Source organism: Mirounga angustirostris, unplaced genomic scaffold, assembly GCF_029215605.1.
Source record: "Mirounga angustirostris isolate CCGP_5_RB_7025 unplaced genomic scaffold, mMirAng1.0.hap1 SCAF_4, whole genome shotgun sequence".
NCBI classification, from domain to species: Eukaryota; Metazoa; Chordata; class Mammalia; order Carnivora; family Phocidae; genus Mirounga; species Mirounga angustirostris.
In genome coordinates this window covers 127,909,547-127,929,773 of record NW_026991712.1, presented here as the reverse complement: position 1 = coordinate 127,929,773, position 20,227 = coordinate 127,909,547, and the positions used below count along the sequence as shown (strand labels likewise).

General features: G+C 34.7%; 1 protein-coding gene across 1 annotated transcript; it reads right to left on the bottom strand.

The window, feature by feature from the left end:
* Positions 1-559: 559 nt before the first annotated feature.
* Positions 560-18,875, bottom strand: ASB17 (ankyrin repeat and SOCS box containing 17). Its single transcript, XM_064587483.1, has 3 exons — positions 18,392-18,875; positions 2,155-2,434; positions 560-841 (listed from the first exon to the last, which is right to left on the bottom strand). The coding sequence occupies exons 1-3, from the start codon at positions 18,790-18,792 to the stop codon at positions 635-637; spliced, it is 888 nt and encodes a 295-aa protein (XP_064443553.1). The 5' UTR covers positions 18,793-18,875; the 3' UTR covers positions 560-634.
* Positions 18,876-20,227: the final 1,352 nt, after the last annotated feature.

Genomic DNA, 20,227 nt, shown 5'->3' with positions numbered 1-20,227 from the left:
ATTTATTTGACAGAGAGAGACAGTGAGAGAGGGAACACAAGCAGGGGGAGTGGGAGAGGGAGAAGCAGGCCTCCCGCCGAGCAGGGAGCCCGATGTGGGGCTCGATCCCAGGACCCTGAGATCATGACCCGAGCCGAAGGCAGTCGCTCAACCAACTGAGCCACCCAGGCGCCCCCACAAAACTTTTAAGAGCAGATTAAAAGGGTAAATCTAAAATATAACAAAAATCATATAATTTGTTCCATTGTATAGAAAGGTAATGGGCAGAGTCATATATTGATTTAAAATTGATTCATTTACGGTGTCATTGAAATTATATTTTCTTTTTTTTTTTATTTAAGAGAAAGAGAGAACATGAGTGGGAGGGCCAGAGGGAGAGGGAGAGAGAATCTCAAGCAGATTCCCGCTGAGCATGGAGCCTGATGTGGGGCTCAATCTCATGACCTTGAGATCACAACCTGAGCTGAAACCAAGAGTTAGACACTTAACTGACTGTGCCACCCAGGCGCCCCTAAAATTTTATTTTCTAATGAAATGTTCAATGCAATAAAAATTTGCATAAAGTTAATAGTTTATTAACTTCGAAACCATATAATGGTGAGTATCCTTAAAGAACTCAGGACAGAGATGTGTATTAACTTTCTAAATTCAGGTAGTTCTGTAGACGAACCGGTATTAAAAGTGAAAATATTCCATTTGGGAGCATATTGTTGGTCAGTAGTTGAGCCCTGATGGTTATTCTGCAAAGATGTAATAGTTCACATGGATCTTTGTATCTTGTTGAAGGAATGTAGTCGAGCCAATTAGAAATAATTGGACGCCTTCCTAAACTTAGCTGCGTCTGAAGAAAGGGGAAACATTTCAATTTTGTAATATTAATCACTGGTTAGTCCAAATTATTAGCATTTTTATTTTGTATTTAAATTCAGAAAATAGGTCTTAAATTTATATAACCCTTATAGTACTTTTTACAGTTTTTTTTTTTTTTTACCCGAGGCTAGTATTTTTATTCCCCTTCTATTCTCACAATGATATATAAAGTTTAAATAATATGTCTAAGGACACAAAACATTATTTCTTACAACTATGAATCTGTATATGTTTTTCATTTTAGACAGATCACACACTGATGTTTTATCAGCTTCTCCTTCCAGAGTAGTATTGTCAACTTGGCTATACACCAGAATTATCCAGGGGATTTTAAAATATACAAATGCTGAGGTTTTACTCCAGGAATTTTGATTTAATTCGTCTGAGGTTGGACACAGACAACATAAATCTTAAAAGTTCCCCCAGGTGATTGCAAACATTGTAGAATAAAATTTCAAACGCTAAACCATGAGAAATCTTGATAGGAGACCCATCTATATGAAAAGATAAATTTTTAAGTTTTAGTTAGGGTACCCCTTTTAAAGATTTAATTCTAGAAGCTAAATGTTAAGTTGATTTAAGAATAAAAGACATTGCTGAGATATTTCTCTAGTAGAACCTATAATCTGTAGACTATATGGTACTTTTGATACTTTTGCTTAAATGATATATATTATTATTTAGTCAATACTCAGCTATTCAAAAAATATCTAGTATATGCTTTAGCAACTTAGCACAAGCATTTAATTCATTGCTTGGGATCATTGCTAGGGTATGTGAAATAGTCTCTGCTCATAGAACTGAGGCATAGATATTTTCAATTGCACAAATATTTTAAGCCTTTATATTTTTATTTCTTGGCATGTGATTATATTTGTGAGGAGAAATGTAACTCATTTTAAATATTCTACTGTGAAGAATTCTGTTAAATTTTTAGTTTATTGTGTCCTTAAGACCTAGAAATCCTATTAAACACTGGTTATTGTGTAATTAGACTATAATAATAACATACATCCTCTTAGCAACTACTAAAATAAACTATAACTTTTAAAATGATTTATTTAGAAGACAAAATCATGAAATAAAGGACTAATAAAGGACTAATTTTCTTTAATTTAGATAATTTAGATTTTACCTATTTTTAATTTATAAGCCTACACTCAATTATTAATTTTTCACTGGATATAATTCATAGATTAGAAATAAAATTCATTCTTTCTCACAATTTTATCTTAAAATTGATCAATATTTAAGCCTAAACCCAAAGAACAATATTTTGCTTACCTCTATTTCCCTGATTGAAATGGCAGAAAGCACTCTGGAACATAGCTCTAAACATGTTTTGGCATCTTCCTGGATGTCTACCAATTCATGATCAACCATTATTCTCACTCTTGAAGGGTAGAGCAATATTGTTATCACAATGTTGATGGGTTTTTTTTCTCTTTCTAAGATTCCATATTGCAGGAGTATTTTCAAGATATTAGATTGTCTTGTCTGAGCAACATAGAGTAGAGGTGTGATGCCACTTAGTGGGCTTGGACAGTATACTGGTGTGAAAGTTCTGTGAATCAAACAAACAGAAGCTTCACTGAATACAGAATTAAGAATTGTGGTAAACACTTTGTCTTAATAGTAATGGGAAAATAATAGTATTATCTTAAATATTAAATGTCTTAAATGACTTTTAATGCAGCTTTATCTTTATGTATGTCTTTTTTTTTTTTTAAAGATTTTATTTATTTATTTGACAGAGAGACAGGAGAGCAGAAACACAAGCAGGGGGAGTGGGAGAGGGAGAAGCAGGCTTCCCGCCGAGCAGGGAGCCTGACATGGGGCTCCATCCCAGGACCCTGGGATCATGACCTGAGCCAAAGGCAGACACTTAATTAACTGAACCACCCAGGCACCCCTATCTTTATGTATGTCTTAAAAAGAGTTTTCTATTCTATGAATCTAGACCAAACTGAAAGTTAAAAAATAAGAAAATTCCTATTACACATTTAAACTTTGCACTTGTAGAAACAAACCAAAAACGATTTAAATGTATGGGAAGTTTACTTTTAGTAATAGCAATTATATTTCTCACTGGAGAAATCCTATTGTTATCAGAACCAGTATTATAAAACTGAGGTAGCTCTGGAAAATTTAAAACAAAAAGTAAAAAGGCTTTTTAAAAATTTCACTTTATTAATAGAATAAAAGTATGTGACCATTTTGATACCTTTTTGTTTGTTTTCTTCTTGTCAGTTATGAATTGAGTTTGGAGATTAGATGAAAAAGGAATAAGTTCAACTACCTTAATTTTTTTTCATTTTAATAAAATTAGAATTGGTGTTTGTATATTTAAGCAATGAAAATTATATTTTTTTCTAATTTTATGTAGTCCTTGCAATGGAAATAAATGTTTGTGTTTGCTAATGAATTGGTGTCTATATGTAGATAGGACATGGTATTACCAACCACAGGGGATTTTACATTATCAAACCTTGATTTGGCCAAATAAAAATGGCTTTTAGGACTAAAGAAAGGGAAATTTTATTCATGATCCTTTGTCTCTGGAATTCTCTTGATTGGTCTAATAAAATACTAATATGTTTTGTAGAACAGCATACAAACTATAAATACTGGTTTTGGAAAACTGTGCAGAGCAAGGAGAGCATTATTCAAAAAGAGGAATTTTAAGATTGTATATATTTAATTAATGAGGGAGGCAACACAGTATAATGCTATAAACAATGGAGATTGAAGGGTTCTAGATCCAAGGTTTGGTTTTTCCTAACTAGGTTTATGATGTTGGGTTAGGCAGCCTCTTTGAGTTTTAGTGTCTTTATGCATTTATATATTCATTTGCTCATTAATTAATTAATTAATTAATTGAACACATGCTTTCCCTGAGTGTACTGAGTACTAGATACAGAGAGATGAAGGATACAGTCCTTTATATCAAGATGCTTATTATAGTCTAGTAAAGGAAATGGACAAATAATTCAATAATACAATACAAAATGATAATTGCTATGATAGAAACATGTTTGGTGTACTATAGAAGCAATGAGGAGAGGCACTTAACTCTACCTGAAATAACCATTGTTTTTAGGTTATCCTGGAGCTAAGATTTGAAGGATTAGTAGGTATTTATCAATAAAAAGATTAGAAGTAAATGTTTCATTTACAAGTATAAAGCAACAGTGGAGGATTGTTTTACCTGAACTACCCATATAAAAAGAATGTTTTGTATTAGATATGTTCTCTGTTGAAGTGTATTTAGAAGTCCTAAAAACTTTCCCTGTAGTGATTCCCTTACCAGAAGCTCCAAAGAGAACAGTTTCAAAATCACTAGACCAACTAGTTTATCTCCAAAGCTTTATTGAGTGTTGAAATACCAAGATTTTGTGATTCACACACACACACACACACAAAGAAAGTGTGGTGTAGTGCAAACTAGCATCTTAGAAATTAAGGAGTTGAGTTTTTGTTGTAACTCTGCCAGTGTTACTATATATATCCTTCTAAGTTCTGTATATAAATATATACATTCTCTGTTGGAATAATCTCCAAATCAGTATTGCCCCAGACATCTCATCTTTTTCATACATACTTCCAATGTATATCCCAAATTGAACTCCTAAACTGCTTCTCCTTCTTCATTCCCTGTCCTGCTTATAGGTATTCACTTTCCCAAACCACATTGCATCCAGCTTTTTCACAGTTCTTTGATTTGTATATGTCCTTCTCCTCCCTTTTCATTCTGGCAAGTCTTGCTCATCATGTAAGACTCTAATAAACTCTTTTGTAAAGACTTCTTTGATGACCTGACCTTTCTCTTCTCATGACACTTTGTACATTCCTTTATTAAGCCCATATCATTTTGGACAACTTAACATCTCTAATCTTTATTTTCTCATCTTCAAAATAAATGGGTGAGCAAAATGTGCAATAAAAATTTAAGCTCCAAAAAAAAAAAAAAAAAATTTAAGCTCCACAAGGGCAACATTTTTGTCTGTTTAACCTGCTATTAATATCCCTAAATGCCTAGAATAATGCTTAGCTCAGAGTAAACCCTCAATATTTGTTGATTTTTTTTACTATTATCCAGAAAAATATATATATGTAATTAAATTTATTTTGTGGTTTTTGGACCTAACAAGACTGTTAGTGAAGTGCAATCATTTAAATTTTTCAAAGGCAATCTAATTTATCAATCTTGGTTGTTCTTTTTTTTTTCAGATATGTCTTTATTTTTTTTTTAAGATTTTATTTATTTATTTGAGAGAGAGAATGAGAGAGAGAGAACACCTGAGAGGGGATAGGGTCAGAGGACGAAGCAGACTCCCTGCCGAGCAGGAAGCCTGATGCGGGACTTGATCCAGGAACTCCAGGATCATGACCTGAGCCGAAGGCAGTCACTTAACCAACTGAGCCCCCCAGGCGCCCTCAGATATGTCTTTTTTATTGAAGTAAAATTGATATATTAGTTTCAGGTCTGCAACATAATGATTCAATATTTGTATACATTGTGAAACAATTAACAAGTCTAATTACCATCTGTCCTCATAAAAGATTAGAAAAATATTTTTTCTTGTGATGAGAACTTTTGAGATCTATTCTTGGCACCTTTCAAACATGCAATAAATTATTATTGACTATAGTAATCATGCTGTAAATTACATTACCATGAGTTATTTATTTTACAACTGGAAGTTTGTACTTCTTGACCCCCTTACCCATTTGACCTACCCTCAACCCCCTTTACTCTGGCAACCATCTTTTCTCTGTATCTATGAGTTTTGTTTTGTTTACTTGTTTGTTTTGTTTTTTAGATTCCATATATAAGTGAAATCATGTTATTTGTCGTTCTCTGTCTGACTTAGTTCACTTAGCATAATACCCTCAAGTTCATTCCATGTTGTCAAAAATGGTAAAGTTTCATTCTTTTTTCGTGTCTGAGTCATATTCCACTGTATGTATGTGTGTGTATATATATATATATATACACACCACATCTTCTTTATCGATTCTTCCATTGATGGACATTAGGTTGTTTGCACATATTGGCTATTGTAGATAATGCTGTAGTGAACAGAGGGGTACATATATTTTTTGTATTAGCATTATTGTTTTTTTTTCAGGTAAATACCCAGAAGTAGAATTGCTGGATCATATGGCAGTTCTGTTTTTAATTTTTTGAAGAAACTCCATATTGTTTTCCATAGTAGTTGCACCAATTTACATTCCCACCAATATTGCATAAGGGGTTTCCTTTTCTGTGTATCCTTGACATCACTTGTTATTTTTTGTCTTTTTTATAACAGCCATCCTGACAGATGTAAAATGATATCTCATGGTTTTGATTTGCATTTCCTTGATTACTGATGTTGAGCATCTTTTCTTTTTTTAACTTTTTAAATTTTATTAATTTTTTTTTCGAAAGTGTGGAGGGGGGAGGGGCAAAGGAAGAGGGTAAGAGAGTATCTTAAGCAGGCTCCATGCCCAGTGTGGAGCCTGATGTAGGACTCGATCTCACAACCCTGAGATCATGACCTGAGCCAAAATCAAGAGTTGGGTGCTTAACCAAAGAGCCACCCAGGTGACCCTTTTAAAAAATTTTTAATTAATATTTTTAAGTAGATTCTATGCTGGGCATGGAGCCAAATGTGGGGCTTGAACTCACAACCCTGAGCCACCCAGGCACCCCTTGAACATCTTTTCATGTGGCTGTTAGCTATCTATAGGTCTTTTGAAAAATGTCCATTCAAATATTATGCAGCCATCAAAAGGAATGAGATCTTGCCATTTGCAACGACGTGGATGGAACTGGAGGGTATTATGTTGAGTGAAATAAGTCAAAAAGAGAAAGACATGTATCATATGATCTCACTGATATGAGGAATTCTTAATCGCAGGAAACAAACTGAGTGTTGTTGGAGTGGGGGGTGGGGTGGGAGGGATGGGGGGACTGGGTGATAGACACTGGGGAGGGTATGTGCTCTGGTAAGCGCTGTGAATTGTGCAAGACTGTGGAATCTCAGATCTGTACCTCTGAAACAAATAATGCAATATATGTTAAGAAAAAAAAAAGAAGAAGAAGAAGGTAGCGGGAGGGGAAGAATGAAGCGGGGGAAATCGGAGGGGTAGACGAACCATGAGAGACGATGGACTCTGAAAAACAAACAGGGTTCTAGAGGGGAGGGGGGTGGGAGGATGGGTTAGCCTGGTGGTGGGTATTGAGGAGGGCTCATTCTGCATGGAGCACTGGGTGTTGTGCACAAACAATGAATCATGGAACACTTCATCTAAAACTAATGTTGTAATGTATGGGGATTAACATAAGAAAAAAAAAAAAAGAAAAATGTCCATTCAGATCCTCTGCCCATTTTTTAATAGGATGTTTTTATTGAGTTGATGATTTCTTTATATGTTTTGGATATTAACCCCTTATTAGATATATCATTTGCAAATATTCTTTTTCCCATTCAGTATGTTGCCTTTTCATTTTGTTGATGGTTTCCCTCACTGTGCTGAAGCTTTTTAGTTTATTTTTGCTTTTGTTGTCATTGTCTTTGGAGTCACATCCAAAAAATATTGCCAAGAACAATGTCAGGGAACTTACTGTCTATGTTTTCTTATAGGAGTTTTATGGTTTCTGGTCTTGCATTCACATCTTTAATCAATTTTGAGTTAATTTTTGTGTGTGGTATACGATAGTGGTCTAGTTTCATTCTTTTGCATCTAACCAGTTTTCCAACATCATTTATTGAAGAGACTGTCCTTTCCCCATTGTATATTCTTGTCTTTTTTTCCATAATATTAATTAACCATATATGCATGGGTTTATTTCTGGGCTCTCTATTTTGTTCCATTGATGTGTGTGTCTGTTTTTATGCCATACTGTTGTAATTATTATCTTTTTAATATAGTTTGAAATCTGGGAGCATGACGCCTCCAGCTTTGTTCTTCTTTTTCAAGACTGCTTTCATTTTTCAAGATCTTTTCTGTTTCAACACAAATTTTAGGATTGTTCTAATTCTGTAGAAAATGCCATTCAAATTTTGATAGAGATTGCATTGAATCTGTAGATTGCTTTGGGTGATATGGACATTTTAATAATATTGATTATTTTAATCCATGAACACAGAATATCTTTCCATTTATTTGTGTCTTCTTCAATTTCTTTCATCAATATCTTAAGAGTTTTCAGAGTACAGATCTATCACCTCCTTGGTTAAATTTATTTCTAGGTATTTTATTCTTTTTGATGCAATTATAAATGAGATTGTTTTCTTAATTTATTTTGCTGATAGTTCACAGTATATAAAAATAACAGATTTTGTATATTGATTTTATACCCTGTAACTTTACTGAATTTATTCATTTTAACTATTTTGGTGGAGTTTTTAGGGCTTTCTATATATAAAATAATGTCACCTATATATAGTGGCAGTTTTACTTTTTCTTTTCCAATTTGGATGTACTTTATTTTTTAATTTATCTTAATTTATATTTTATTTGCCTAATTGCTCTGTCTAGGACTTCTAATACTATGTTGAATTTTTAAAAGTGGTGAGAGTTGGCATCCTTGTCTTGTTCCTGATCTTAAAGCAGTGGGTATGATGTTAGTTGTGGGTTTGTCATATATAGTATTTATGATGTTGAGGTACCTTCCATCTATACCCATCATGTTGATGGTTTTTATCATAAATGGATGTTGGATTTTGTCAAATGCATTATCTTCATCTATTAAGATTAGATAATATAATTTTTAGCCTTCATTTTATTAGTGTGGTGTATTATGTTGATTGATTTGCAGGTATTGAACCATTCTTACATCCCTTTAACAAATCTACTTGATCATGGTGTATGATCCTTTTGATGTATTACTGAATTTGGCTTGCTAATATTTTGTTGAGGATTTTTGCATCCATGTTCATCAAGGATATTGGCCTGTAATTTTATTTGTTTTTTATAGTGTCCGTGTCTGGTTTTGTCACTAGGGTAATTCTGGCCTTGTAAAATGAGTTTGGAAGTGTTCCCTCCTTTTCAGTTTTTGGAAGGGTTTGAGAAGGATAGGTATTAAATCTTCTTTGAATATTTGGTAGAACTCACCAGTGAAGCTGTCTGGTCCTGGATGTTTGTTTGTTGGGAAGTTTTTGATTACTGATTCAATCTCTTTACTAGTAATTGGTTTATTCAGACTTTGTGTTTCTTCACAAATCAGTCTTGGAGGATTGTATGTTTCTGGGAACTTACCCATTTCTTTTAGGTTGTTGAATTTTTGGTGTATAATTATTTATAATTGTCTCTAATGATCCTTTTGTATTTCTTTGGTATTAGTTGTAATTTTTATTTCATTTCTGATTTTTGCATTTGGACTCTTTTTCTTGATGAGTCCAGCTAAAAGTTTGTCAGTTTTGTTTATCTTTTCAAATAACCAGTTCTTAGTCTCATTGATCTTTTTTATTTTTAGTTTCTATTTCATTTATTTCTGCTCTGATCTTCTTATTTCCTTCCTTCTACTAACTGAGCTTCATTTGTTTTTCTTTTTCTAGTTCCTTTAGGTGTAAATTTAGTTGTTTTTTTTTAAGATTTTATTTTATTTATTTATTTGAGAGGGAGAGAGAGAGAGGGAGAGAGAGAGCAGGAGCAGGGGGAGGGATGGAGGGAGAAGCAGACTCCTGGCTGAGCAGGGAGTCTGATGCGAGGCTCTATCCCAGGCCCCTGGGATCATGACCTGAGTGGAAGGCAGACACTTAACGACTGAGCCACCCAGGCACCCCAGTGTAAAGTTAGTTTATTTGAGCTTTTTCTAATTTTTTTTTTTTCTTTTTGAGGTAGGCCTGTATCACTGTAGTCTTCCCTATTAGAACTGCTTTTGCTTTATCTCATTGATTTTGGTAAGTTGTATTTCTTTTTTTTTTTTTAAAGATCTTATTTATTTATTTGAGAGAGAGAGAATGAGAGAGATTATGAGAGGGAGGAGGGTCAGAGGGAGAAGCAGACTCCCTGCCAAGCAGGGAGCCCGATGCGGGACTCGATCCCGGGACTCCAGGATCATGACCTGAGCCAAAGGCAGTCGCTTAACCAACTGAGCCACCCAGGTGCCCGCGGTAAGTTGTATTTCTATTTTCATTTATTTCAAGGTATTTTTTGATTTCTCCTTTCACTTCTTTATTGACACATTGGTTGTTCAGTAGCACATTTTTTAATCTCCACATATTTATGATTTTTCCAGTGTTCTTATAATTTATTTCTAGTGTCATACCATTGTGGTTGGAAAAGATACTTGATATCAGTCTTGGATTTATTGTGACTTGTTTTGTGGTCTAACATATAATCTATCCTGGAGACTATTCTATGTGTACTTGAGAAGAATGTATATTTTGCTGTTTTTGTATGCAGAGTTATATATATATATATATATAAAGTCCATCTGGTCTAATGTATCAACTAAGGTTATTTTCTTATTGATTTTCTGCCTAAATGGCCAATCCATTGATGTAAGTAGTATATTAAAGCCCCTTTCTCTTGTTTTTGCTGTCAATTTCTCCCTTTAGGTCTCTTAATACTTGCTTTATATATTTAGATGCTTCTATGTTGGGTGCATATTTACAGATGTTATATCTTATTGTTAGATTGACCCTTTTATTTTTATATAATGCCCATTTTTTGTCTTTTATTACAGTCTTTAAAGTCTATTTTATCTGATGTAAGTATAACTACCCTTGCTTTTTGGTGGGGGAGGAGGGTTTCCATTTCATGAAACATCTTCTTCCATCCCTTCACTTTCAGTCTATGTGTGTCCTTACATATGAAGTAAGTTCTTGTAGGCAGTAAGGTAAAGAGATAGTGCAAAGATGGTACCTACCGATGCCAGCACTAGCAAAGTAGAGGAGAATGCTGAAAAGATGTCCACTGTGCCTTTGTCCTGGAAAGTCTCAACAGGCTCTGCCCCTCTGGCAGATACCTTAAGGTTAGCAAATGAATCTCTTTCACGTTTGGTCTAGGCACTTTTCAATCTGCTACTTTTGTACCTGGTCCAAAAGTGAATGTGTCTGCTTGTGAATCCTCTAAGAGTGGAATCTCCATTTCCTACAGCACTATTTCTCCTGAACGTTAAGTCCTGTTGGTTTTTAAAGCCAGGTGTTTTGGGGGCTCATCTCTCCAGTGCAGGTCCCAAGGGTTGGAGTATCTGGTGTGGGGCATAAACCCCTTGCTTCTCAGGGAGAAGCTCTGTATTTGTGAGATCCCTATCTCCTCCTGTTTGTGGGTTGGCATGCCAGGGGTGAGGTTTTTGGCAAGACTGTGTCTTTGCTTCCCCTACCCATCTAACATGGTCTTTTTTTTTTTTTAATTTGTTTTTTTGAGGGTGTGGGTAGAGAGGGACAGAGAAAGAAGGAGGGAGAGAATCATAAGCAGGCTTCAGGCCCAGCATGGAACCTGATGCAGGGCTCCAATCTCACAACCCTGAGATCATGACCTGAGCCAAAATCAAGAGTTGGACACTTAACTGACTGAGCCACCCAGGTTCCCCAATCTGTTAATCTTTTGCTCTGGAAGATCTGTTCAGCTAGTTTTGGGGGGTTTCTTAGGGGGAATTTTTGCATATATAGATGTAGATTTGTTGTGTCCATTGGAGAAGGTCAGTTCAGGATTCTCCTATACTACCATCTTGAACCGCCTCTGATCTTGCTCACTCTTAAGATACTTGACTAAGAATATTGCTAAGTATAGGAATTCAGGACACTTGCAGGGACAAAGATACCACAAGTTGTTCTTGGTAAGATTTGGAGATATTAGCTGATTTTAAAATATTAAAATTGATACTACCTTTAGAAGTAATTTTGGACCAAAAATGTTGAAAACATAACTAAAACTCAAATAGGCTTAAAATGAGATTTAAAAGTCTAATCTGTACCCAAATGACATGATTAATCCTCATGTTTAAAGAGCATGTTACTGTAAACCAAAATTTGCTTAATCTGTACTGACAGTTAATTATAACAGTACTTATATGGATGGAGTAAGGCAAGCACAGCAAGAATTAGTTTTTAAATGTGAAGTTAATGAACTGAACCCTCTGTATCTGGAAACCTGTCATATATGCTTATGAAATGGGGCATAATATTTCCATATAGACATGCAGAGAATGATTCAGTTTTGTAGCTATACTAATTATTTCTATTTTTCTACTCCTCTTTTAGTTTTTAGCCACCAAATTTAAGAGATGATTATCCATAATTTTATTTCTGATATTTAAGACAGTTGACTTTCTTGGAACCATGTTTTATCCTAACTTAGTAGGGCTCTTTTCTCCAAGTTATCCACCTACTTCTTTGGCTGTTCCTTTTCAACCATCTTTGACTGGTTTCTCTTTCTCTGCCCTTAACATCTAAGTAAAGAAGATTTGGCCTTTTGACTAATGTTCTTTTGACTTATTGTTCTCAGGCAGTTTTATCCATGACCATAATTTCAATTACTATCTATTAATTTATTCAACAAATATTTATTGAATGCATTCTGTATGCCAAGCACTGTTTTAGGTGCTTGGGATATGTGAGTGAACATAACAAAGATGGCTGCTTGCATTGTAGTGAGGGAAAACAGCACAGAATGAGCATAGCAAAAAAAAAAGCAAATTTTATAATATGTTAGGAGATTTGATAAGAAAAAAGAAAAAGTAGAGAAGTATAGGAAGTATGGAAGAGCTAGGAGGATATATGAGGGCATTTTCCAATTTTATTATTTTATTTTATTTTTCATTTTCCAATTTTAAATAGGATGATAGGAGAAGGCATTACTGAAAGGTGACATCTGAATAAAGAAGAAGGAGATGAAGACATTAATTATTTAGATATTTAAGGATCCTAAGGCAGGAGTGTTCTGGAGTGGTAAGGGAAGAATAAGGGAGCCATTGTGACTGAAAGAGTGAAAAGGGTGAGGAGGAGTAGGAAACAAGGACAGAGATAATGGGATGCCACACCCTGTAGAGCCTGGTAGATCACTGAAAGGACTTCCATCTTTTACTCTAAATGGAATGGAGGAGCCACTGGAGATTTTGAATAGAAAAGCAATGTGATATTACCTTTTTTGAGAATTTGTTATGGGATAGGAGAAAGAAAATTACTTAGTACAAGATAATAACAGTAGAGATGGTCAGATTCTGTGTATTGTTTGAAGGTAGAACCAACAGATATCCTGACAGATAAGATGTGGAATGTAAGAGAAAGACACATCAAGGATGATGCTATCTAGATATCTACTGTACCTGGATATCCCTTAGGTAATGCAAACTCTTATGTCCCAAACTGAATTTTTAGGTCCTTTATAATAATCTTGATTGATTTGTGGTATGACGATTGTGGTAGGCTGGATAATGGCCTCTCAAATTGTCAAAAGGGATTTTGCAGATGTAATTAAGGTAAGAATCTTGAGACGGGAGATTATGCAGGTGGACCCAGTGTAATTACAAGGGCCCTTATAAGATGTGTCAGAGAAAAATAGAATCAGTGTCAGTGAAGGAACTATGACTCTATAATGCTGGCTTTGAAGATGGAGGAAGAGGCCATGAACCAAGGAATGCAGGAATCCTCTATAAGCTGACAAGGAAACCCATTCTCCTGTAGAGCTTCTAGAAAGAACCAGTCCTGCTGACCTCTTGATTTTAGCCCAGTAGCTTCATTTTGGACTTCTGACTTCCAGAACTAAAAAATAACACATTTATATCATTTTAAGCCACTAAGTTTGTGACAGTTTGTTACAACAAGAGGAAACTAATACAACCATCAATGAGTCTTAAAATTTAGAAATTTGAAATTAATTCTTGTCTTTCTCTGATGCTCTGCTTCTAATTACTCACTATGTTTTGTTATTCTATTTAATAATATCTCCTCTTTCCCCTACTGCTATTTAAGTTCTCATTATGTCTTACCTGGAGAATTGTGGTATCAAAGAATAGCCAGAAGCTGGAGAAGATGGTGGCAGAGCAGAATTAGTTCTTTCCCTAAAACTATTATAGATACACATGGAAGCTAAGTTAGCACAGAGTGCCTACTATGCAAATTCAGCTTCAAGCAACCTCTCCGGTTACCTACCTCTTTTCAATAAAATTGCTTCCCACAACCCTTTTTCTATAGAAGTTCTGGAACTGCCACTGTACCTGGAGTGTTTGAGCAGTCTACTGACTGGTCTCCCTGCCTCTAGTCCCAGCCTCCCTTCCCAGTCTAGTCTTCAAATGGGAGGTGATGAATCTTTTCATACTACAAATCTGACCTTCACTGGTTGGGCATCATTCATGGTGTAAATTTCAAATTCCTTAGCATGGTCTACAAAGTACTTCAGGCTTTCACTTCTAGACTTCATCTGTCACTACTACCCGATTTCCTATCTTACTTTCTAGCAACTGAATAATTATCTAGACAATTATTGTCATAGACAATTCTGATAATCACTGAATGCAACATATTATTTGTATCTCCTTTGGTTTTAGTCATCCTGCCTCTGCCTAGATTATATTTCTTCAAGGGCTAAAGGAAGGGAAAACTTCCTTTCATATTTTGAAAATCAATTTAAGACATCCTCTCTTCTAGAGAGCTTTCTCAGGTATCTGTTCCTTCCCAATAGTGTTAAATTCTTTCTCTGTTCTCTCTACTTGTACGTGCTTCTATTTTTGCATTTATAGTATAATTTTTATGGTTCACTTACTAGTCTATGAGCTCTCCAAAATCAGGAAATATGGTTGTTTGGCTTTGTATTCCCCAAAAATAACACAGTATTTGGAGAAATGCTTAATAAATGATTATTGCTATTTTTAACTGAATGGTATCATCTCTCTTTAACCACTTACGGTCTGTCATACAGTGGCATTTAGATTACTATTGGTGGTTTGTTATAAAAATGAACAAACTTAAGTTCCTTTCCCTCATTTGTTCTATCTCCTCTCCTCCAGGGACCTATTTAGACACTTCATTATTACAATGGGGAAATTATCATACTGGAGTGTATCCTGGGGAGGGTGACCAAAAAATGATGTTTCTGTAAGAATAAAGAACAACAGATAATAGGAAACTTAAGGTATTCATTATGGGGACATAATAGCTGTGTTCAAATATTTGAGAGATTTTCATGTAGGAGAAAAAAATAGACTTTGTTCTCCGTAGCTCTGGGGGCAGAATTGGAGAAATGGAGACAGATTTTAGTTCATGATGAATAAGAAGAATCTAATAAAGCTGCATAAAAATTCACTTTTTCTTTCAACAAAATCTTGATTGAGCTCTTGCAATGTATCTACATAGTTCTAGGCACTGAGGATTCAATGTTGAGGAAGTAGGGTTTTTCCTCTTAATGGAACTTACTTTTAATGACAGTAGATAGTGAACAAAATAATCAATGGGAAAAAAACAGCAAATGAACATATAGTGATCGATGTTATGCAGAGAATTAAAAGTGTCATGATAGTGAATGAGTGGCTTCTTTAGATGGTGAGACCAGAGAAGGCCTTTCTGAAGGGATGACATTTATTTATGTATTTATGTATTTATTTATTTATTTTAAAGATTTTATTTATTTATTTGACAGAGACACAGTGAGAGAGAGAACACAAGCAAGGGGAGTGGGAGAGAGAGAAGCAGGCTTACCACCGAGCAGGGAGCCCGATGCGGGGCTTGATCCCAGGACTCTGGGATCATGACCTGAGCTGAAGGCAGACACTTAACGATTGAGCCACCCAGGTGCCCCAGAAGGGATGACATTTATACTGTGTTCCACCTGATAAAAAGGAGCTAGTCATAGGAAGATCTGAGTGAAGAGATTTCCAGGCAGAGGGAACAGTTATTATTATTTTATTATTTTTTTAAATAAATTTGAGTATAGTTGACACACAATGTTACATTAGTTTCAGGTGTACAACTCAATGACTCAACAAGTTTATACATTATGCTGTGTTCACAAGTGTAGCTACCATCTGTCACCATACAGTGCTGTTACAATATCATTAGCTACATTCCCTATGCTGTGCCTTTTATTCCTGTGACTTACTCATTCCATAACTGGAGGCTTCTATCTCCCATTCACCTTCACTCATTTTGCCCATCCCCTTCCCCCCTTCCCTCTAGCAACCATCAGTTTGTTCTCTGTATTTATGGATCTGTTTCTGCTTTTTCTCTATTTATTCATTTTGTTCTTGAGATTCCACATCTGAGTGAAATCATATGATATTTGTCTTTCTCAGTCTGACTTATTTCACTTGGAGATAACAGTCATTACAGGACCTTCAGGCAGGAATGAAATTGAAGATGTTCACGAAACAGAAAGGTCTGGGTGGCTGGAATATAGTATTCAAGGGGGAGAATGACATGAGATTGGATTTGGTTGATATAGTGAGAGACCAGATCATGTGGGACTTTTAAAAAACGGGTATTGAGTTTGAATTTTATTTCACTTGTAATGGGAAAGATTTGGAGGATTTTAAGCATGGGTGATATATTTCACATTTTTATAAGGTTGTTATAAGGTTGAGTCAAGAATAGATTACAGGAGTTGAGGGAAGAGTGGAAGCTGAAAGACTCTTTGGCAGTCTGTAGCAGTTGTGCAGGGCAAGAGATGAATGTGACTTCACCTGGGTTAAGGAATGGAGGAAACAAAAAGTGTAATTGGGATATGTTTTAGAGACATAGTCAAAAGGACTTGCTAATGTGTTGATGAATGAAAGAGAAGAATCAAGAATAAATCCTGGATTTCTGTCTTGAGCAACAGGATAGAACAGAAGGGGCCATTAGTCAGATAGAGAATTCAGGGGAAGGAACAGGTTGACAGGGAGAGAGTGAGATTAATATTCTGTCTTATTTCTGTTATGTTTGAGATGCTTTGTGGAGATGTTGAGTAGACAACTTTATATAGAAGGAAGCTGGAGCTCAGAGGAAGAAAGGTCAGGGCTGGAGAGAAAGTGGAGAGTCATTGGCATACACATAATATTTAAAGTCATGGGAGACAGAACAGGTATAGCTGGGAAACAGAAGGGTCCTGGGCAAAGGAATGGTTTACCTCATGAAATAGTTAACTACTACTAGAGTTGTTCAAGCAGAGACCATATGAGCATCAGCCAGGGATGTTCAACATAGGGTTGCTGCCCCAGGTGGAAGTTTGCTAATGAATTCATAGATCCCATCTGAATCTAAATAAAATTCTATGATTCTGCAAGATCCAGATGATGTTGTGGTACATAGAATTGGCTAGTAATGTATTTTCCCTTGTGGATGTGTCTAAGTCAAAATTTCTTGATTTTAAAACTGTCACTTAAGACAGTTGTTAATGGCACTGTATCATATCCCACTGTGTGTTTCTCTTTATTTCATTTTCCTTCCTCTCCTTTCAGTTTTCCCCTTTTGCTTCCCATTTAAAAATTTTTAAAATTTATCTTTGCTTCCTCTGTTTTACTCCATTTTTCTTTTCCTTGGGCCTACAATATAGGCGTTACTTAGTCCAGCTAGAGACACTCAGAAGCCGCTGCTCTTTGTGATAGTTACAGATATAATGGTCCTTAAAACAACCAAAAGGTGCTATTTGGGAGTTTTATTTATTGATATCCCAGACCGCAGCTAGTTCATGTACTTGGGTGATCATTAAGGAAAGCAATCTAGTGGTTCTCCAATATCACAGTGATATACAATCAAGAGGACAACTACTTCAGGCAGAATCTAAATTGGTTTAGTCTTTAACTGATCTTATCTGTCTTGTTTTTTACTGCATTCTTGCTCCTATCATTGTGCCTAGCTAGTATAGTGCTTTATACATAGTAAGGTGGTATATAAGTAATTTGTTGAATGAGTGAACAAATGCACATTAGTTCTAATCAAACTAGTACCCAAAACTGTAGAGTGAGTTAGTTACTGCAAACTAAGTAACTTTAGAATCTATATTATGGACTTTACAAAGAGGTGACATTGAAGATTTTATTCTATGAGATCCTAAGTAGTATTCATTATTTAGTTTGACATTTCAGACTATGTGAAAATTTAGTTCTATAACAGACTTAATCAGATATTTGACTTCATTGTGTTCAATCTTGGAGAATTTGGAGTCATACAAAAAGGGAATTATTATGTTTAATAACTATTACTAAGTGAATATGTGTGTACATTCTGCATTATACTTTGAAAGTCATTTTACTATATACGCACTATAGATATATATTAACGGTATTTTTAAGAAGAGATTACGGTATTACCCAAAATAATGTCTTTGTCTAGTTAGAGAAATCTAAGTTGTTGAACATGCCATTACCTTGAGCACTAACATGTAAACTTTATAGAGCGGAACTGCTAGAAATTTATTGGTAATAATAATGTATGTATAAGGGAGCATTTATTGACTAAATAATGAAGGAGTGAACAAATGAATGAACAATCAAGTCAGGATTCCTCATCCATATATAGCCACTACATGTGTTGATTTTAGAAAAAAAGAAGTAATATAATCTCCTAAAGAGAAATTTTCTCCTCTTATGGTGAAAACATGAGATTATTACCTCCATATCAGTGCCAGGTTACAACTTCTGTCTTGAACATAGTCCTTTGTCTTCTTGAGAAGCAGTTCCACAAAGTCAGGATTACCTTTTCTGGCGAAAACCCAGTACAGAATTGTATTCACACATATTTCAGTAAATTCAAGATTAAAATTTAGTTCGAAACGGTATCCTGATTTTTCCACAAATGCAATATAATCTGAAAGTAGTATGTCAAACCCATCCAAGTTGACATGCCTCAGAATTTTTGCCAGGGTTCTGTAAATCCTAGGTTCATAACAGTGATATCCCCACTGACCCAAAAACTGCAAGGATGGTCGTTTAACAATTTTGTCAATGAGATTGCAGAATATATTGCTTCTTGGACAAGAAGTCTTACGGCATAATTTAGAAGATTTACTCATTGCTATTTAAGGCAACAATATAGAAATAAAATCATAGGAAGTCATACTGTAATCCTTCAGTTACATATTTTGATAACATTGTAGGCTTTACTCCATAGACAGGAAGTGCCCTTTAAACTGTAGCCAGAAAAAACATCATATGAAATATTACCATAAAGTACTGGGTGACATCACAATAGATGGTGATCTGTCATCAGCACAGGTCAGAAATTTGGGATAGTATATGTAACTGGTGACATTTGAGAGAGATGTATTGGACATAAATGGCATGTGTAACAGCTAAGAGCTAATATTTTTAAGTCTAAAAGTTCAGCTCAAGCCAGAATGTATTTTTGTGAAGTACTGAAAACAGTCTATAATATATTAGACAAAATAATACTAATAACCAGGTTGGTGATTCCTTTTAGGCTGTCATGTTCTGCAGGAGTACTGCATGTTCTCACTTAAACCTCATAGGATATTTTCCCTACTTCATAGCTGAGGAGACTGAGACTTAGAAAGTTTATGACACCTGCCAAAAGGCATTGTATTCATTCTCAGAAAAGCTGCCATTTGATATTAAACATTTGGAAACTTTGCTTTAGAATTTAGAATTTTATAGACCTTAATCCTCTGTAAATTAGGCGGAACATATACAGTTTGGACATCAAAGGTGTTTAAGGCTTGATGTGGCATCCTTGCCCCAGTAAAATAAAGGAGAAATATGGTTGTTTAGTAGTTTATGCGTCAGCCACCTTTCTGTTAAATTTAATAACCTTAGGTGTATTTATTAGCAATTTTAAAGGTACTTAAATGTTTTTTTTTTCCTTTTGAATATTTTTCTTGAAATCACAGAAAATAATGTCTCTTTAGTAAAGGACAATTATAGCTTTGGGTTTACTATAATGTACTTTCACTATAGTGAATTTAATTCTCTATAAGCTCTAAACTCTCTTTTCCCAGGATAGCAGGAAAAACTAACAACTATTGTCATCTTTCTGAAAACCAGGAGTTTTGTTAATTTCCTCTAATTTCTTTCTCTTTTTATTTTCTCCACTTCAAAAAAAATACATTTTTAAAATGAACTATTTTTATTGATTTCTTACTTAAGGGTCATAAAAAATTGCAACATTATAGAACCAGTGAAAATCCTTCCCGAGATAATCATGTTAACAGTTTTATGTACAGTCTTTCAAATATTTTTGTGCTTATGTATGTAAATAGATATTATATACTTTGTTCTTTTTATACAAATGGAATAATATTATACATAACTGGTTCTATGAACTGCTTTATATTTATATAACAACATATAATAGGTACGTTTGTATGACCATTTATAATAATAGTTAACTGTTATGTACTACTTACTATATACCAGGCACTGTTTTAAGTACTTATCTATTAACTCCTTTAATCCTTATAACAACTCCACTTCACAGATAAGGAAGTTAAG